This window comes from Taudactylus pleione, unplaced genomic scaffold, assembly GCF_031769625.1.
Source record: "Taudactylus pleione unplaced genomic scaffold, aTauple2 ptg000786l, whole genome shotgun sequence".
NCBI lineage: Eukaryota > Metazoa > Chordata > Amphibia > Anura > Myobatrachidae > Taudactylus > Taudactylus pleione.
Genome location: NW_028285188.1, coordinates 65513 through 87839, shown reverse-complemented (window position 1 = coordinate 87839; position 22327 = coordinate 65513). Strand labels below are relative to the sequence as shown.

The 22327-nt window shown below is 42.3% G+C and overlaps 1 protein-coding gene across 1 annotated transcript; it reads left to right on the top strand.

The window, feature by feature from the left end:
* The first annotated feature begins 644 nt into the window (after window positions 1-644).
* LOC148475041 (phospholipase A2 inhibitor NAI-like) lies at window positions 645-22315 on the top strand. The gene is made up of 5 exons (XM_088457797.1): window positions 645-724; window positions 2170-2286; window positions 3346-3495; window positions 16475-16615; window positions 22045-22315. The coding sequence occupies exons 1-5, from the start codon at window positions 670-672 to the stop codon at window positions 22308-22310; spliced, it is 729 nt and encodes a 242-aa protein (XP_088313923.1). The 5' UTR covers window positions 645-669; the 3' UTR covers window positions 22311-22315.
* The last annotated feature ends 12 nt before the right edge of the window (window positions 22316-22327 follow it).

The following is a 22327-nucleotide window of genomic DNA, read 5'->3' as shown; positions in this document are numbered from 1 at the left end:
GCAATTGAGCCTCCCCGCAATGCCCACCTGCTGTGAGGAGAGAGCCAACCTGGCTGCCCCCAACCTAAAAGTCGGTAAATATGAGATACATTATATATATATGTATATATATATATATATATATATATATATATATATACATACATACATACACACACACACCTTGTAAGATAAACACCTTGGGTGTTTATAAAGGGATGCACATGATGACTTTAGGCCGAATCTCCATTTTTGCATTTAATACTCATCACTCATAGGGGTCTATTTACTATGCAGTGTTAGGAGACAGAGTGAAATTATATAAGATACCAGCCAATCAGCTCCCTTCTGTCATTTGGGAGCTGATTTGCTGTACCTTATCTCATTTCACTCTGGCTCCTAACACTGCTTAGTAAATAGACCCCATAGTGTTTTACAGAGGCTAAGTGATTCCAGGCTCAGATCTCTGCACAGGAGCATACAGATAGGGTCAAATTCCCACCAAATTATACGTTTTGTTTCTACAGAATAAATTTAAGAAATCCTGGAGAGCAATTATATCTAATGCAGAGAATTTGGAGAATTGCCAGTTATTGCAGCCGCACCTTCCCCCAGGTCTATATAATAACAGGACCTGGCTGGTTCCCCTGCAGTAGACTGATACATTCTATTGTTCATCACTCTCAGATCATGATGGGATCCCTTCTCCGATTAATGTGTGTCCTATCAGCTCTCACTGCGACTGGTGAGTCTGTGTACAATCCATCCCGATCACCTGTTCTGTCTCCTGGTTTCCTGCAGATAATGGGTCTGTTTTGTATAAATGTCCTGAATAGTTTTATTGTAAGAGACTTTCAGAGCGGTACCAGGGGTGTGATAAATCCTTTCTATGACACTTTTAAACCTACTACCTGCATTTCCTCTGCTATACTGATTGCACTCTATAGAATAAATGTGTATGTGAGCCATGTATTCAACAGTTGTCTTAGGAAATAAAAAGAAAATATTATACTATGATGGTATACACGAGCTATGGTAATTATAATTATACAGAATAAAGTGACAAACAACTCATAGTCTCTCTGTCCTAAATGTAATATTCCCAGATTAATAAAAATCTAATTTAGAGACATTGGATATCATTAAAGATGTTTGTGGACCCCCATGTTTTAATTTTAGATCTCCATTTTTAAAAGAAATAAAATAAAAAAAAACAACTAAAATCATGTAATTTGGACCTGTTTGGACATGTTTACATGCAATCCAAAGCCCCAGTTCAGCTTTTAATTCTGAGTTCTGAACTGACTACAAAACCAAACCTGGACAAGTTCGACTTGGATCCCCTAAATTTGGTTGTTGTTGGTACTCCTGGACAAGACCCGCACATCTCTAGATATCATGCACTACTTTATGGATGTTTATTGTATCATCTTCTCTGTGGGTTTGATTCAGAGGTAGACATAGAAGTGATCGATGCTGAATCGTTGGTAACAGTGGACCTGAGAAATTATGCAAATGAAGACATGAGGCTCTCATCTCCGGCTTCTCAGATCCAATGCATGTATCCAAAGATTAAGCATCGGATAACCATTGCAGCTATCGTGGCAAGCATCAGACATCTGAGCAACCCTAAGGATATACGTACATCGGCAGCTTAACACCACAGCCAGTGGGTGTCTCAATGAGACACCCATTGGCCATGGCATTAGAATAAAGATGGAGTAGCCACTGCAACAAAAGTAGCAGCCACTAGTGCAACTAGATAGTTTTACAGCTCTCCCTGTACTTGGCTGCTGTGATCTTAGTGCTTTGCTGTCTCTCATACACCACTATCTCTGGCTTCTAATGCTATGTATACGTAGAGCTACTGATCTGATGACTGTATTGCTATCTCCCATTCTCTGTATTCCAGGCTTCTATCAGTATTCCTTACCAACACCCTGAAGAAAGTGGGTTTAGCCACACTGAAATGTTGGTTGATGTTTTCAATGCTTTGAAAGACAAAATTTGCCAGCACAAGACCCTGAGTGATGTAATGAATGTGTAATAAATGTGTGTGCATGTGTGGAATTATCCCAAATTATCCCATTAACACTCATATCACAGAATCTGTAAGAATATAATATTTGTTGCCAACGTGTATCCTCATTCTGTACTTCATCTTGTTCCATTTTTATTTTCCAATTGCAGGTTTTTCTCTCACGTGCAACTTGTGTAGGAGCCAATCTTCATCTTCCTGTTCTAGAAACACCATGACATGCCCCGATGGTTATGTTTGCGGCAGTACCCTTACAACATCTATAGCAAGTAAGTTATACAGAGTCAGTAATTAAAAAACAAAAAAGCTTGCACTTCCTGATCACAGTTTATAAATAGTAAATAAATCTCCTGAATGGGATATTTTTAGATGCAAACAATGCAAAATATATCACAGTACAGCTTTCAGTCAATGCTAATATTTCCAGAGCAGGACAAGGATTTATAGCCTTTAGCATAGGATAAAAGAAAACAAATGTTTGGATAATCTGAAGTACTGTACCACCATCATTTTGCATTCCATCCTTCTGGGACAGTTGGAGGGCACATATAATAAGTAATAAACAGGATTTCCAGAATACATGAATACACAGTAATAGTTATAATTTGTCAAAAAAACTGTTTATCGATGATGGTAATGAGGTAATTAGAATATCTATGTTTTATTTGAGATAGAGCAACAGTGCATTGAACATGTCCCAGGTGCAGGGGTGTATTAAAAAAGGAGGGTGCCCATGTGCATTCCCAGTCTGGGAGCCCCTCCTTTCTCCCCGGTGACTGTCCGCAGACTGATGCTGGCTGACTGGTGACCACAGCAGCAGTAGACTCTGGGCACTAGTCTGTGCCCAGAGTCTACTGTGCATGTGCAGGTCACCAGGAAAACGTTGCAGCTGCCATTTTCCCAGCAATTTCCTCACTGCGCATGCGCAAAATGGGGGAAAATGGAAGCGGCGGTCATTTTCCAGTGTTCATTGCAGGGCTGAGACACCCATTGTGGGACCTTGAAGAGGTAAGTAAGTATTAGAAACTTTGGTTGCAGGGTGTGCGGTGTGGACCCCCCTGGATCCAGGGGCCAGTGTACACCGCACACCCTGCACACATTATAGATACTCCGCTGGCCAGGTGTATGCAATTGCTGAGGCTCTACTAAATAGGGCAAGTAGGTCCTATTGTACAAAACCCACCAAAGTGCTATTGTTGGGAAGACAGGGGGCTGATAGTTTTTTAGAATGAAGGTGGGAGACACCTTGCAGGACATATCAGTGGTATATCTTTAGCATAAATAAAAAAATTATGTTTTATTTATTTTTCATTATTCTTTTTGTACAGATGGGGCCATAGACACTGACACTTTTTTGATGTCTTGTGTACCTAGCAAGCAGTGCAACACAGCTAGTAGTACCAGCCTTCCCGATGTCAAATACAAGATGGCCACTACCTGTTGTTATACCGATGACTGTATTCCAACAGTACCTACATGTAAGTGTTTCAAGTACTCTACTTTTTCTAACACAGTTTTACACTATGGGCCTGATTCGGAGGCACATGTAATGCCGATATTCACGTTCTGTAGTTGAATGATTTTTTGCGAATGCGTGTAAGCAAAAATTTCTGAAAACAATTACACAGAGCCTACACACAAAGGTGTTACTGCAATTGGGATAGACAGTATCAGAAATGGGGATTGATAGTGGTGGGCTTTTCTGGGCATTGACTGGGAGCTGGCTAGAAGTGTACGCAAACATTATCCATCTCATGGGTATGAAATGGGAGTGTTATGGGTGTTCGAATGCAGGTGACTGCATTCATAAAGCATGGCCACAGCCGCAGGAGGCCAGAGACAGATGGAGAAATTGCAACTGCGATAGGGCTGGTGTAACTGTTTATTATTTATGTGATGTAGGTGTCTAAATAACACCGGTGGTAATACTGCTTGCAGTGACATTAAAAGACGGCGTCTCAGTGCTTGCACATTCAGATTCTGGCTACTACACCAGGGGAAAGGTTAATATTAGCATTTACATATACTCGCAGCTGGAGCTCTGGCAACAGATGCAAAAGCAGATGCAAAATGGAGGTTCAGCTGCGCTACAATCTGCATTCAGTTACTTTATAGTAATCTCATTCCAGTAAGATACAATTCAGAATTCTAATAAAAACACTCCAGTGGGGGTTAAATATCACTTAAATAAACCCTGTATTCAAAGTCTCAAAAAACGGATTTAAAATCCAAACAGACACCTGTCTCATTTGCAGGCAATACTGTGGATTCCATAGTTATGCAAACAAAAACAATATCCATTAAAAAAATTTATTTATTAAAAGTTCATTAAAAATAAAGTTCATTAATAAATATATGTAGATCTACAGAGCATCCCTCTTACAACTCACACAACGGCAGCAGAAACAAGCCCAAACAGGATGATTACAATGGAGCTCAATGAACCTGCATGGAACCAGATGTGATACAGACTTGCAGTTGACAATATCCCAGGAAGTGACCTATGCACTTGTCTGCTAGGTTCCACCTGCTCGCATCCGTTCTCCTGGCACATATACTGCGCTGGCTTACACAAACTCTTGTTGGTGAGGTTTCTTTCTCTAAAACTGACAATATCCACCTGCAGCCGCAGACACGTTTCACCCCAGAGCGTGTCTTTGTCAAGGTACAGGTGGATGAGGTCAGAGTCAGACTCCTGATTTAGGGGGAACCTAGCAGACAAGTGCATAGTTCAAGTCCCAGGACATTACCAACCACAAATCTGTATCACATCTGGTTCCTGCAGCTCCGGCGAGCTCCATTGTTATCCTGTTTTGGGCCTGTTACCGCTGCGGTTGTGTGAGTATTAAAAGGGGTGCTCTGTAGAGCTACATATATTTTTTAATGAACTTTTAATAAATACTATATTTTAATGGACATCTTTTTTTTGGGCTTAACTATGGAAACCACTGTATTACCTACAAATGAGACAGGTGTCTGTTAGAAATTTAAGTCCGTTTTTGATACTTTGAAGACAGGGTTTAACTAAGTAATAATTAGCCCATACTGGAGTGTTTCTATTAGAACTCTGAATTGTCTCTTAATGGAATGAGATTAATATAAAGGAAATTAATGCAGATTGTAGCGCTGTGGAACCTACATTTTTTATCATAAGATTTTCAGTATGACAGATGGTTAAACTGTTTATGTGGAAGAAGCAGATGCAGCAGCGTGCACTTCTGAATCAGGCTCAGTGCAACTTTTGAACTTTTATATATATATTAGGGGTGTGCACCGGCCACTTTTCGTGTTTTGTGTTTTGGTTTTGGATCTGGATCTTTCTTCGTGTTTTGGATCTGGATTGGTTTTGCCAAAACCACCCTTCCGTGTTTTGGGTTCTGGGTTTTGTGTTTTGGATCTGTATTTTTTTGAAAAAAAGCATAAAAACAGCTAAAATCACAGAATTTGTAGGTTTTTCTGCTCCTATGCTATTATTAACCTCAATAACCTTAATTTCCACTCATTTCCAGTCTATTCTGAATACCTCACACCTCACAATAGTGTTTTTATGTCCAAAAGGTTGCACCGAGGTAGCTGGATGACTATGCTAAGCGACACGAGTGGGCGGCACAAACACGTGACCCATCTAGGCGTGACACTGCAGTGGCAGACAGGATGGCATTGAAAAACTAGGCCCCAAACTGTACATAATGCAAAGAAAAAAAAGAGGTGCAAGATGGAATTGTCCTTGGGCCCTCCCACCCACCCTTATGTTGTATAAACAGGACATGCACACTTTAACAAACCAATCATTTCAGCGCCAGGGTCTGCCACACAACTGTGGCTGAAATGATTGGTTCGTTTGGGCCCCCACAAAACAAGCTGGCAATTTATCTGTCCCTGCACAAACTGGCTCTACGGAGGCAAGATGTCATCCTCATCCTCCTCATCCACCGATTCCTCACCCTCTTCAGTGTGTACATCCTCATCCTCACAGAGTATTAATTCGTCCCTGCTGGAACCACAGGTCCCTCTGTACGTTCTGGAGGCTGGTCTCCCTGGAAGAGTTGATAATTCATTTTATGAACATCATCTTCTCCACATTTTGTGGAAGCAACCTCCTACGCCTTTCGCTGACAAGGTTCCCGGCTGCACTAAACACTCTTTCGGAGTACACACTGGAGGGGGGGCAACTCAGGTAAAATAGAGCCAGTTTGTACAGGGACCTCCAAATTGCTTCTTTTTCCTGCCAGTACAGGTACGGACTGTCTCACATGCCTACTTGGATGCTGTCACCGATGTAATCCTTTAACAGACAGACGCACACGCTTGTCGCTGCTGCTTTGAGGATTCAAGTGTGGCTACAGCCCACACAATTCACAAAGACAGAAAAAAAAAAAGAATATTTTTATTGTTTGTGGAGCACACTTTGAGGGTTACACCACCCTTTAACAGACAGACGCACGCTTGTCGCTGCTGCTTTGAGGATGCAAGTGCGGCTACATCGCACACAAGTCACAAACACATTAAAAAAATAGTTTTTTATTTTTTGGAGCACTTTGAGAGTTACACCACCCTTTAACAGACAGACGCACGCTTGTCGCTGCTGCTTTAAGGATGCAGGTGCGGCTACAGCCAACACATTTCACAAAGACCGAAAAAAAAGAACAATATTTTAATTGTTTGTGTAGAACACTTTGAGGTGTCACCACCCTTTAACAGACAGACGCACACTTGTCGCTGCTGCTTTAAGGATGCAGGTGCGGCTACAGCCCACACAATTCACATAGACAGAAAAAAGAAGAAGAATATTTTTATTGTTTGTGTAGCACACTTTGAGGGTGTCACCACCCTTTAACAGACAGACGCACGCTTGTCACTGCTGCTTTAAGGATGCAGGTGCGGCTACAGCCCACACAATTCACATAGACAGAAAAAAGAAGGTGAATATTTTTATTGTTTGTGTAGCACACTTTGAGGGTGTCACCACCCTTTAACAGACAGACGCACGCTTGTCGCTGCTGCTTTGAGGATGCAGGTGGAATCTAGATGGGATTTGGAACCGAGGACACACTACCTCCATCAATTGTCTAAATCCCACTGCACTAATGTCGGATACCGGACGCACGTCTAACACCAACATAGCAGTCAAGGCCTCAGTTATACGTTTTGCTTCAGGATGACTGCTGTCGTACTTCATCCTCATCGCTAGGGACTGTTGGAGGGTCAATTGTTTAGTAAAAGTAGTGATGTTCCTACTTCCTCTCTGGGATGATGAACAACTCCCAGCAGCAGCAACAGCACTAGGAGGAAGTGGTTCTTGATCTTTCCCTATTTTATTTTTATCGGAGAAAGTTTGGTCCTCCATTTATGTTATATTGATATATATATACGTGCGGCTAAAGCGCACACAAACACAGAAAATATTTTTTTATTTTTGCTGGAGAGTAGTGCACTTTGTGGGTTACACCACCCTTTAAGAAATGAGCCAGCCGGCTCTTTACTTATGGGACACAGGCGCACGCTTGGCGCTGCTCCTTTGTTGATGCACGTGCAGCCACAGTGCACACAAGTCACAAACACAGAAAATATATATTTTTTTGGTTTGGAGTGTACTTTGGGGGTTACAGAACCCTTTAACGGTCAAGCCAGCCGGCCCTTTACTTATGACACAGGCGCACGCTTGGCACTACTTTGTTGATGCATGTGCGGCTACTGCGCACACAATTCACAAACACAGAAAATAATTTTTTTTTTGGTTTGGACTGGAGTGTACTTTCGGGGGTTACAGCACCCTTTAACGGTCTAGCCAGCCAGCCCTTTACTTATGACACAGGCGCACGCTTGGCACTACTTTGTTGATGCACGTGCGGCTACTGCGCACACAATTCACAAACACAGAAAATAATTTTTTTTTTGATTTGGACTGGACTGTACTTTCGGGGGTTACAGCACCCTTTAACGGTCAAGCCAGCCGGCCCTTTACTTATGACACAGGTGCACACTTGGCACTACTTTGTTGATGCACGTGCGGCTACTGCGCACACAATTCACAAACACAGAAAATAATTTTTTTTTTGGTTTGGACTGGAGTGTACTTTGGGGGTTACAGCACCCTTTAACGGTCAAGCCAGACGGCCCTTTACTTATGACACAGGCGCACGCTTGGCACTACTTTTTTGATGCACGTGCGGCTACTGCGCACACAATTCACAAACACAGAAAATATTTTTTTTTTGGTTTGGACTGGAGTGTACTTTCGGGGGTTGCAGCACCCTTTAACGGTCTAGCCAGCCGGCCCTTTACTTATGACACAGGCGCACGCTTGGCACTACTTTGTTGATGCACGTGCGGCTACTGCGCACACAATTCACAAACACAGAAAATAATTTTTTTTTTGGTTTGGACTGGAGTGTACTTTCGGGGTTTACTGCACCCTTAACGGTCAAGCCAGCCGGCCCTTTACTTATGACACAGGCGCACGCTTGGCACTACTTTGTTGATGCACGTGCGGCTACTGCGCACACAATTCACAAACACAGAAAATAATTTTTTTTTTGGTTTGGACTGGAGTGTACTTTCGGGGTTTACTGCACCCTTAACGGTCAAGCCAGCCGGCCCTTTACTTATGACACAGGCGCACGCTTGCCACTACTTTGTTGATGCACGTGCGGCTACTGCGCACACAATTCACAAACACAGAAAATAATTTTTTTTTTGGTTTGGACTGGAGTGTTCTTTGGGGGTTACAGCACCCTTTAACGGTCAAGCCAGCCGGCCCTTTACTTATGACACAGGCGCACGTTTGCCCCAACTTTGTTGATGCACATGCGGCTACTGCGCACACAATTCACAAACACAGAAAATAATTTTTTTTTTGGTTTGGACTGGAGTGTTCTTTGGGGGTTACAGCACCCTTTAACGGTCAAGCCAGCCGGCCCTTTACTTATGACACAGGCGCACGTTTGCCCCAACTTTGTTGATGCACATGCGGCTACTGCGCACACAATTCACAAACACAGAAAATAATTTTTTTTTTGGTTTGGACTGGAGTGTACTTTCGGGGGTTACAGCACCCTTAACGGTCAAGCCAGCCGGCCCTTTACTTATGACACAGGCGCACGCTTGGCACTACTTTGTTGATGCACGTGCGGCTACTGCGCACATAATTCACAAACACAGAAAATAATTTTTTTTTTGGTTTGGACTGGAGTGTACTTTCGGGGGCTACAGCACCCTTAACGGTCAAGCCAGCCGGCCCTTTACTTATGACACAGGCGCACGCTTGGCACTACTTTGTTGATGCACGTGCGGCTACTGCGCACACAATTCACAAACACAGAAAATATATTATTTTTTTAGCACTTGGGGGGAGCACCCCTGATGGACAGAGCACCCCCTGGACAACACTACAGCACCCCTTTAGGACTGGGACACTGCACAGGACTTTGGAGTGGACACAGCCCCTATGGAGAACTGACTGCACAACACAGTCCAGCCAGCCCCTATGGACTTTGAAGTAGTGGACACAGCCCCTATTAACAACAGCAGCACAGCACAACACAGCCAGCCCCTAAGGACTTTGAAGTAGTGGACAACAGCAGCACTACACTACACTACACTACACAGCCCTAACTCCCACCCTCCCTCTTCACTGTCCACAGCCGAGTGAGAAAATGGCGCCGACGCGGGTACCTTATATAGGATCCAAAACCCGCGAGACTCGGAAGGCGGGATGATGACGTTTTGCCTCGATTTCAGATCCGAGTCAGGCGGGAAAAGTCGAGCCTGATTCGGATCGGACTCGGATCGGGGGGGCTCGGGGGGGTTCGGATTTCAGAAATCCGAACCCGCTCACCCCTAATATATATATATATATATATATATATACACACACACAGCCATGGCCAAAAGTTTTGAGAATGACATGAGTTTTGGTTTTCACAAAGTCTGCTGCTTCAGTGTTTATAGGCCTTTGTGTCAAATGTTACTATGGTATACTGAAGTAAAATTACAAGCATTTAACAAGTGTCAAAGGATTGAAAATTACATTAATTATTATGCCAAGAGCCAATATTTGCAGTGTTGACCCTTCTTTTTCAAGACCTCTGCAATTTGCCCTGACATGCTGTCAATCAACTTCAGGGTGACATACTGACTGATGGCCACCCATTCTTGCCTAATCAATGCTTGGAGTTTGTCAGAATTTGTGGGTTTCTGCTTGTCCACTTACCTCTTGAGGATTGACCACAAGTTTTCAATGGGATTATGGTCTGGGGAGATACCTGGCCATGGACCCAAAATTTTGATGTTTTGTTCCCAGAGACACTTAGTTATCACTTTTGCCTTATTATTAATGCATATCCACAATGATGCTTGCAGTGAGTTCCTATACCAGTCACCCAGAAATAGGTATAAATTGTAAAGTCTTACTCTTCAGAGTAATGAAGGAGGTTTAATCTTCTCCTTATAATGACTAAATTGATCCTCCATATTTTGTTGAGAGCTTTTTGTTCATATAATAAATTCTTGAAAAGTTAACACAATAGATCGCAAACAATAGTGTAGAATTGCTTCTTCCACATTAATAGATAAACACACTCACAAAGGAAAAAATATATAGGGCATGGATCCACCACACTTTGGGATCCTCCTGATGTAAACTTGCTTCTAGGATAATCCAGCCATAGTTCTAATCCAGAGTACTCCTCAAAACAAGCTGAACAAATCGCAAACCAATAGTGCAATATTGCCCTTAAAGTCTTCACAATTTTGTTTTTGTTTTTGCTCAGCTTTAAATTGACCGATCAATTTGAAACAAAGTGCAGGTTATTTCTAGGAGTTTCCACTACAAAATTATGCAGGAATTCAGGAAAATTGGTTCAGTAGTTTTTGTTCCAACTTCGAACAAATAGACACTATGTTCTTATAATATTAGTATAGCTATATACTGTATAAATTATATATAATTAATATTATATAGGATGCCTATACAGGAAGCCTCATAGAGTTACTGTGTCATATTTGCTATAAGCAAGTTGCAGTAGATATTATTAGCAAGGCAGGATATAAATTAGTCATGCAGTAGACATATTAGAGAAATGTCACCATATCCTATAGCAGGGAGCCTGTGATAATTTATCACTGATGTACACCCTTTTACCTGCCACTGGCTCAAAGCTGCACTTGACTCCAGCTGTCCCAATTAAAATCACTGGGAAGGTGCCACTTCAAGCAGATCTCTGTGTTTCCCGTCACCAATAGCCCTCCTCAATGCGGACCAAGTGACTGGAAGTAAATGTCTTGCTGCTTTGACATCCACTGTTGCAGAAGTCTCTGTACTTTGTTGTAATTGTGGGAACACACAGAACAGTGAGCCTAAAGCAAAGCTAGTTTGGACAAGGGGCTCCAAATTGCCCTTTTTCCTCCCATTATTCAAAGGGACTGTGTGAATTACTATTCTGGACATTGTCATTAAAAGAATCCTACACCCTTCTATTGATGCCTACTTTATCAGACTAATTCACAGTAGAAATGCAAATAACTGTTGGCAATTCTTTTAAGCCTGACCAGATGTCATAATGTTGTTTCACTCTAGTGTGCTCAGTAACTCATCACCATCACTAGTAGGTATCTTGGAATTGTGCAGTGTTGTCCTGGCAGTAGTAATTGCAAGAGAAGCTAAAGCAGAAAACATCATTGTGTCATGTGCCACTTGAGCTGACAACTTGCTCACAAGGAGCTTTTGGCATCTCTTACTATCTATAGCAGTTGGAAAGAAGGATATTACATACAATATAAACAATACAATAAGCCATTTTTCTATCACATGTCTTACTGTAGGATCAAGCATGGTTTCCAAAATGAAGTAATCAAATTGCAAGATGTTGACAACGCTTTGGTACTATCAAATAAAAAAAGAACTTGATCTACAAGTCCAACATACTTAGCAGAATTGCTTAGTTTAATCTCCATCTGCTTCTGTAGCTGATTTTTCAGTAATTATGGATATACCTAACTCAGATTGACAGTGTCTGAATTCACTTTATTGGTTATAATTTTAAATGGTTTTAGTAGCTTGCATAAAACCAAGAGTATTCTCCACTGTGCTGGGCAAAGGTAAAATCTCCCTCTCTCACTATGTTATGGCTTGATGTGTATGTTTGGATGGCTTATAGCTGTTCCTACAGTTGTTGAAGCTTATAAAAAGTGGATTCCACATGGGTGATACCACTTAGAAACATAAAAACATAGAATTTGATGACAGATAAAGACCACTTGGTTCAATTTGAACAGTACTGTACCTACATATATGTGGTTAAGTGGATAGTCATGACAATGGAATTGTCTAGGCCAAGAAGAACCTTTTTTTAATGACCCAGTACATGTGAGGAATGCTTTTACAAAGGGACATATTGTTCCCGAAACGTTGGATTTGAGACAAATACAATTGTAAATTCTGTACAAAGTCTCCGAGTGCCGCTGTTTATTTGGTTATTTTGCTATATATATATATATATATTTAGATATATATATATAGTGGAGTTAATTAGCCTGGTATAGTGTCAGAGGTGCAGTGTTAGGTGCTTGAATTAGCGTCCACACATAGCTTTTCAGGTTATCAATAAATTAAAAGTGATTTACTGTCAGCATAGTCAGAAAACAAAAATAACAAATGCCTAGCCCCCATTCAGGGTAACTATCTCACTATCTTTGGGCAGCTAATCTGCAAACAATGTCTCTCTCAGCCATTCAGTCCAGTCTCTCATTGGAAAGGAAATTGGACTCCTGCCCTTCATGCCAAGTCTCTCTTTTGGTCCACCCTGCCTCCTGCAGGTATGGACAGTGGCTTCCTTATCCTGCAGCTTAGCTGCTTCAATGTCACATGTACAGTCTGAGATATGTGGTCTTCCCTGCCTCCTGCAGGTCTGAACTCAGGCCCCCTGGCCTCCTATGGCCTCTGCAGGTGCCACAGTCCTCCTTGGACTGATTTCACATGCAGCCTGACTGCAGGTCTGCCTCAGTAGGCCTCATTTGAGCTTTCCCCACAAGGCAGCCCCTAGGTGTGGTAAAACTTTTTTTATCCTGTGTGGGCGGATCCCTCCAGCCCCACACTGAATCCATGGCTCACTATTGCCATCTTTGCTCAAACTGCCACATTATATATATACATATATATATATATATATATATATATATACACTACTGTGCAAAAGTTTTAGGCAGATGTGGAAAAATGCTGCAATTAACAAAATGCAAAGCGAATGAACAGAAGGGAAATGTAAATCAAATCAATATTTGGTGTTACCACCCTTTGTCTTCAAAATAGCACACAATTCTTGAAGAAACTCAGCAAGAAGGTTGTTGCAAACATTTTGGCAAACTAACCACAGATCTTCTGTGGATGTAGGCTTGCTCAAATCCTTAAGTCACTTCATGTAATCCAAGACATACTTGATGATGTTGAGATCAGGGCTCTGTGGGGGCCATATAATTACTTCCAGGACTCTTTGATCTTCTATACACTGAAGATAGTTCTTAATGACATCCATTAATGTGACTGCTATAAAGTAGGGATGAGCGGGTTCAGATTTTTGAAATCCGAACCCCCCCGAGCCAATTCCAATCTGATCCGGATCCGAGTCAGGTTCGAGTTTTCCAGCCTGACTCGGACATGAAATCGAGGCAAAACATCATCATCCCACTGTCGGATCTCGCGGGTTTTGGATTTAATAAAAGGTCCCCCGCATCGGCGCCATTTTTCACTTAAACTGTGGACAGTGAAGAGAGAGGGTGGGAGTTGTGCATAGGGGCTGGGTCCATAGGGGCTGGGTCCACTCCAAAGTCAATAGGGGCTGGCTGGGCTGTGTTGTGCTGCTGTTGTCCATAGGGGCTGTGTCCACTCCAAAGACAATAGGGGTTGGCTGGGCTGGGCTGTGTTGTGCAGTGTCCCATAAAGGCCGTAGTCTTAAAGGGGTGCTGTAGTGTTGTCCAGGGGGTGCTCTGTCCATCAGGGTTGCTCCACCCAAGTGCAAAAATAAATATATTTTCTCTGTTTGTGTGTGCTGTAGCTGCACGTGCATCAACAAAGTAGCAGTGCCAAGCATGTGCCTGTGTCATAAGTCAAGGGTCGGCTGGTGTAAACCCAAAATGGTTAAAAAAATATATTTTTTTCTGTGTTTGTGACTTGTGTCAATACCCAGAACCCAAAACACGGAAGGGTGGTTTTGGCAAAACCAATCCAGATCCAAAACACGAAGAAAGATCCAGATACAAAACCAAAACACAAAACACGAAAAGTGACCGGTGCACACTCCTACTATAGAGCTATTGTTTTTCTACGGCTTATAGCTTGGCTATTTGCTTGCACTAAGTGACATCTGTTGCTCATACTGCACTAACATTTGCTCTCATGCTGACCACTAACAGGGGCACCAAGAGGGGGGGCGGGTACTAGTTACCCAGGCTTGCTGCAGGGGCCAGGGGCCTGCAGGGGGCACAGGTCCGGCACCGCTCCCCCCTCCCTCTTATGTCACTACAGCCCAGCACACTCTGTTGTGTGCTGGGCTGCACTGGGAGACTGCTAAAGCAAAAGCCAGAACAGTCTCTTATGCCTATGGGGGGAGCTGGCCATGCACCAGACTGAGGGGCACACAGCACCCCCCTCCCCAGCGTGCAGCGCAGAGTCGCAGTGCTGCAAAACTGATTTTGTTTTTTCCCTTTTTTTCTAAGGGGGCCTGGCTACACCTCCCACGATTAGGTCACGCCCCCTGTCACTTGGGTCCAGTGCGGCTCCCGTCAGCACTGACCACTAATATCAGTGACCTCTAGATATTTTCTGTTCTTTCCGGCTTTAAGGTGCTTAATCATCAACAGACTGCTCGGTTAACTTATCTTAACCATCTTGAGTCAACCTAAAAGGACATTATGGGGGGTATTCAATTTGGAGCGAAAAGTCCATGCTGTACTTTTCACTCCACATCAGAGGGATTTCCGTGGATAAACTATAGGGCGCCTATCCGCCTTATCCTCGTATTAAATTACAAATCAACGAAAATGGGAACCGGCGGAAAGGTAAGTATCACCAAAAAAATTGACATTTTCGGGAATTATTCCAGGGACCCCCCTACAGATGTTTAGACATCGGGGATCACTATGGGTACTCCCATTTTTACATGCTGAAGGAAGTTGGGGTTTCTAATAGCCGCGGCAGGTGCATATTTTCGGCTATGATGAAGAATAGCACTTAGATTTTTTTGTTTTGTAAAAATAACTATTCCTATCAAATTTGGGGTACATGAAAATGGGGGTAAGCATATTTTTAAAAAATTCTGCAAAAATGCACTTGTCGCTACTACTGCAATGAAGAAAACACCTTCCGCATTTAACAGAACCCCTCTGGAATCAATTTTTCTATTTTTGAACTGTGTTCCCTATTTTTTTTTTTTACACTTCAAAATGAAACATCGTTTTTGGGGGTGTCACGATTTTTTTTTTTTACACAGATCTTTTTTATTGATCATTCCCAGGGGTGCGGGCTATTTTTTTTTAAGCCTGCACCCCTAAACCCCATTGAAACATGCGAAAATGACGTCATCGGTGATAATTTATTGCTGATTCTGACTTTTCGCAGCCAAATTGAATACGGCCCTATGTACAGTATGTGTGCACACAAGTCCCAATGTTTTTTGCTTAATCTACCAGTTGTGTTTTTTTGTATTATTGTTTATTTTTTCATTTTTATATAGAGCTATTGCTTATTATGTTGATTGCATTTTATTTTGTTATTAAATATTTTGTGAAATTATTAATATTATTATTAGTAGTAGTAGTAGAAGTAGTTTTATTGAGATTGGATGCATTGCACATTTGCGCCTGGTATAATCCTTTCTTCAATCAATGCTTTACTTGGCTTTCACCAAATACTCCACCTCCATTTACCTGTCCTGGACTTGGGCCTCTGATGTAGTTTTTGATTAATGAAAACATTTTATAGGGTTATGTAGATTATTTAACTACCATGCTGACTACCACTGCAGTGCCACTATGTTTCCTAGATGTGCTATATTATTTTAAAATGCCTGATGTTTGTGCCGCTGCTCCATCACTTTTTAGTCAACCAGCCCGCTGCAACCTTTGGACAATATTAGCAAAACAATATTGTGAGCTGTGAGGTGCTCAACATTTACTAGAAATGACTGTCATTGATGTTAATAATACTGTAGGAACAAAAACAGGCCCAAAATTTCACAATTTTAGCTGTTTTGATACATTTTTAAATAAATCTAAATCTAGAACATATGAGGGTGGTTGTTCCATATATATATACCTTTCCGCACACACATACATACATACATACACACACACACATATATGAACTTGGGATTTTAAGAAAGCCAATTATTTATATATTTCTGTATGTGAATGAGATACTTGTGGTGGTAAGACATACTTATTTCATGTTTTTATATTTTACAGTACCCAGTGACAGCTCTCAGCCGAATGGACTGAATTGTCTAGCGTGTTTTTCGGAAAAATCTATCTTGTGCACCACTGGGATCGCCATGCAATGTACTGGAAATGAAAATATGTGTCTTCTCCACAGTATTTTTGTTACTGGTAATTATAATAATTCATAATCCAGATTTATATGCAGGAGGGCACTTGTTACCTGTGCTTATTATTTACAGCCTTATTTCATGGGATCAGTATAATATCAGCAGGAGAAGTCATCCTCCAGCTCAGACCGATACCAGCTACTCTGGTCTATACTGTCAGGACATGAAAGTAGAGGAGACATTTATAGCCAATTTACACCGACATAAAAATCCTGGGTTGATTGACATGAACACGCATCAACCCCAGATTTTTGTCAGTGTAACGGATCCACCTGGGTCCATGGACCCGGGGATCCAACTCGGGTAGCTTGCAGGATTGGCGACGGGTCATTCCCGTGTCACCCTGCAGTGTAAATGGCACAATCCGGGTCATGCTGCTTGCCAGCTTCATTGGCGCTTGGAGATTACATCATCTCCAAGCGTCCACTGCAATGCTGCAGAGCCAGGTCACTGCAGACCCAGCTGCGGTGTGAACGGCACTGACCAGGCCGGCACCGCTGTATGAAAGGGGTCTTCTCCGGGCACCCGTGTTCCAAATCCCGGGTCAGACCTGAGACTTTGGTATAAAAGGGGGTAAAAGTGTCTGTAATTAAGAAGAGTGGAATAAAATTGTGGTTATTATGTGGTCAGTAAAATCCAAAGATGCAGCTAATGTGTCGATCTCGAATCCAGGCCGAGAGTGCAGAAATTAGGGATGGGCATTGATATCTGATATTCTATTCATAAATTAAATGGTATCCTGGACCAATACAGTTGGATTGGCTCACTCAATATATTATGTGGATAGATTCTCTCACTGCGATATATTGTTCTTATCTGAGAGCAGCGGCCCCATGCCCAGGACCTGTTGTAGTCTGCAGTAGCAAATATCGCTATATAGAAATATCAATATTATTTTATATATACATTTTATGGATATGGAGATACAGTATCGATCCAGAGTATTGATACGGTGACGCTGATTGCCCATCCCTAGCAGAAGTCATTCAGTACTTATCCTGTGCATGCACAGATCTATTACCATCAGCAGAGCATCGGGTTTGCATACAACAATGAATCAGCCCCTGTGGTAGCAACAATTTTCAGCGGCATAATGGCGACAATCCCATAATATGTGACATCAGGATGTGTCTGATTAGCCACTTCTATGTTACCTCCCAGTCACAGCCCAGGAATGCACCATACACTGCCCATACAGTTCTTTGTGTGTGCATCTAAATTTGTGCTTTGAGCTTTGTCTGTATGAACGCAACAAGGGGGGATACTCATATGAAAAACATTGTCCAACTGCTCGAAACTTTGATGGTGCATCCAGTTCTAATTGCGGCCTAGAGTGCCATGGTCAGGAATTGAACTCATGAAATCAGGGCTGTGATGTAGTAATGCTGTCACATTACTAAGGGAGATTCACCTTTGTGTGAGATTACCAGGAGTTAAATAGCACGACTGCCAAAATAGTGAATAAAAGATTTATTATCGCACACAGATTACAGTGGCTAAATTTGGATACAAGTCCAATGGTAGGGGGAGCATTGGGTTTGCATACAACAATGAATCAGGCCCTGTGTACACAACTGTTTTAAGCGACATACCAGCAACAATTCCATAATAAGTGACATCAACATGTGTTTTATTCAGACTCATGCTGATATTCATGTGTTAGGGTACTGATCCAGGAGTCTACAACTGTGATCTGACATGGTGAACTACCAAGAGAAGCACTGTGGAGAAGGCTTAAATCAGAGAGTCACATGTGCAGACCACAGCTATTTAATAAGTCAATTATCCCAGGCTACAGGATCACAGACAGTCCAAGGGAGTAGACAGGATGGAATGACAGGCACCACAGGAGAGAGCAGCCCCACAGGAAGGAGAGTGGTACTGCAAGGGATCATGATCAATGCTAATTACTGCATCAAAGTACAGTAAACAACTCATAGCCCCTGATTAAGACCTCTATACAAAACAACAAATACATATGTTTGTAATCCATGAAGTCCAAAATTATCATTCTCCTGAGTTAGTTTTCTGGTGAAGCTCCACAAAACAAGGCATGGCAGTCAACTTTGTGTAGTCACAGTGAAACTTGTTAATATAGCAAAAAACAAAGAAATCAATGCAATCACCAATGTGCTCAAATAATATAAATAGTGGTTCCCTACCGATTTATAAAGATAATATAGCTTTTCTGGGATATAGTCAGGAAGCTGGCAGTCCAAATGCAGACTGCCGGCTTCCCAACATTGAAAGCCTGGCATGGGACTAAAGATAGGCATCTAAATACCAACATCTATCATTAGCCCCATGCTGAAATCCCATGCCTGGCATACCAAATTTAGCCACGGGGGGCTGAAGGATTAGGATTATGTACTTCTGGGAGGACATAGGGTTATGCACCACCATGGGAGGGTTAGGGCTAGGCTATGGGAAGGGGAGATTAGGGTCAGGCACCACCAGGGGAGGTTAGGGTTAGGCACCCCCTCGGTAGGGTTAGGTTTAGGGTGTGGGGAGGTGGGGTTAGGTTTAAGCATCCCTGGGAGGTAAGAGTTAGGCACTACGGGGGAGGTTAGGGTTAGGTACCACTAAGGGAGGGTTGGTGAAGAGGGCAGAGGGTTAGGGTACTTACCCTAATCGAGATCTTCATCCGCTGGCATTATGGCATCAGGATTTCATCACTGATTTTGCTTATCTAATTGGAATGTGTTGTTTCAGGGACCTACAATTTCAGCCAAATTCTTCTTTTATTTGTGACTTATTTTTAAAAAAAAAGGATACAAATGGGGTATATTTACTAAACTGAGAGTTTTTAGAAGTGGATATGTTTGCCCATAGCAACCAATCAGATTCTAGGTATTTTATCTTCTAGAAGTTGCTAGATACATGTTAAGTAGAATCTAATTGGTTGCTATGGGCAACATCTCCACTTCTAAAAATTCTAACTTTAGTAAATATGCCCCATAGGTGTAAATTTACTAATGGTTAGTTTTGGTTCTAAAACAAAAGAGATTGATATTTATGGGTATTGTGTTTGTGTCCAAAAAAAATCAGTATTTAATAACCATCAGGTTTCAGTTTCAATTGAAACCCTACGGTGCTGTCATTGGGATTTTGCAGCTCTAAATACTGATGGTTTTATCTTTCAGTTTAAAACCAACAGCAATTAGAACTTAGAAACGGACAATAAACATCCCCAAACATATCTGTGCAGGCTTCATTAGGTTAAAAAGAAAACAAAGTGTTAAAGTAAAAAAAAAAACTGGGGGTGGTTCCCCATCTAAATTCATAACCATCCCAGAACTTCTCACTCTGGTCTGGTACTGGAAAAACAGGGGAAAACCTGGCATGGGTTTCCCCAATTTTCAAATAAACAGCACCAGGATGAACCAGATGGGTGTCTTACACTATAGCAGGGAGGCACACAGCCATGGATCCCCATGCAATAACCTAAACCTGGCTCCAAACTGGTCAGCCCATGGCTGAAAATCCTTGACAAGTCATAACCCCAAAAAATAAATTTAGGTCCCCCCTCCTGAGGATCAATTAGCACTAAGCTAGTGGCTAGTCCCTGTACCCCTGGTTGTGGCTGTTGTGGGGTTAATGATATAAACACAGGGGCTCACAAATATTTTTTTCTATGGTTTCCCTTAGGGAGCGTGGCTATGTGATTAGGCCACACACACCAAAAATTACCAGGGCCTGGACCAGCTTTCTACGGGCCTGAAGATTCCATACACCGATAATGTGGTTCTGATATCTACATTCGGGTGGCCATTCTGTGTGACCATAGAGATACTCAGATGACTGATTATAGCATGATGTGTGATGGTGGCTGCATATTTGTACACACTTGCTTGGAACAGCGCAACTGCTTATAGGCAGGAGCAAACGCAGGATTTTTACAGAGGGATTTACACACATGCATTTTGCAGCAAGGAAGGCGGGGCTTAAGGATATGGCACCAAAGCTTAAGGGGGGTTTCTGGATACTCAACTACCAATACAAAGGGGATGTAGATAATAGACCGGCAGATTAAATTCCGCAGGTCTATATCCCAACATCAGAAGCCCAGCAAGGGACAGAAGATAGTTGTCAAAATAATGACGCCTATCTTCATCCCAATGCTGGAGTGCCGAAGGATGCCTGACCGATCGAGCTAAGTCCAGCTGTCCCTAGCACTTAGCCGCGGGGGGCGGTGGTTAGGCTTAGACATCCCTCCGTGTAGGATTAGGGTTAGGCTAGAGGAAGGGGGGTTAGGGTAAGGTGCCACCTGGGGGAAGTTAGGACTAGGGTCCCCCCTGGAGGGTTAGGTTTTGGGGGCAGGGGATGGGGAGTTAGGTTTAGGCACTCCCAGGAGAACTTAGGGTTAGGCACCACCCTGGAAGTTTAGGGTTAGGCACCCTTATGGGAGGGTTAGGGGGGCAGAGGGGAGGGTTAGGTCACTTACCTGCCGCTGTTGGGATTTGCTCCTGGTGGGCTGATGCTGTCAGGACTTGAACTAACGGCTAAACAGCAGCCGGCATTTCAATCCCATTCCACACAAACCTAGGTCTACAATAAATGATATGCAAAAAAAGAAAACATAAAAACATAATAATATATAATAAATGACATTAATAAATGAGAAAAAAATAATATTATTGAAAACCTTACAATAATAATTATTTTTTAAAAGAGCATTTCATAAAAATCATTCAAACCCTAAGGAACAAGGATATTCAAATTAAAAATTCAAAACATTTCTCTTTGTGAGAGAAGATTATTGCTTTTGCTAGTGGCCAGGTGATGGACATCGGGCTTGCGACGAGACCCTTGTGGTAGGGTCTCGTCCATTGCAAGCCCCAGTGAGCTTCTAGCTCTAATAGAGCCAGAAGCTCACTACTGAGGCCGCCCCCAAACAACAGGCATTCCTTTGGGTACGCCTCCGTTTGGCCAACCACCCCCCCTGCCCGCCTCCAAAACTGGGCGAGCTGTCAATCAGAATCGACAGCCATCCCGCTTTGGTGCGAGACCCATTGTGATGGTGCACCCGTCGCTGGCCAGGTCTTGCACATGCACACACAGGAGCCGGCTCTGGCGTGTGCATGCACAGTGGGGGACCATCGACCCACTTGCGAGCGCTATGCACTCGCAAGCGAGTCTGAATCAGGCCCTCTGTGTTTTGCCTATATAAACTGAATTACATTGGCATCTAAATAGATAAATACAAGATCAGGCAGCATCATGGGGATCTAATACAAAATACAGTAAATTCTTTGGTAGCCTGAGAAAGGTGTATTCTAGTGTTTCAGGTTGATTGGAAATTTTACCTTGCTCAACTGAAAAGCAAAGGTCACATCTTAAACATTTATTCTTTATACTTTTTGTATTTACAGCACACTAAATAAGTTACAGTACTTTTTCACTGATATTTATATTGTTTGTTCTTCACAGGTCCTAAATTTCATTTTATGAGTATTCGGGGTTGTGGCACTAAAAATTTATGCGACATAGGAAACTACACCACGTCATTTGGTTACCAGGAAGTGGAAGTGTTAGTTATATGTCAACCGGAAATGAACCTAGCACCTATACAGACTAACGGAGGTTTTGGCCTGCACAGCAGTACATCTTTTTCCTTTATTCTTGCTATTGCAGTGGCTAAAAATGTGTATTTTTGTATAGTCACTTTTCAGCCATCTTCATCTTCTATCTCTTAAGAATTACAAAGTGCTAA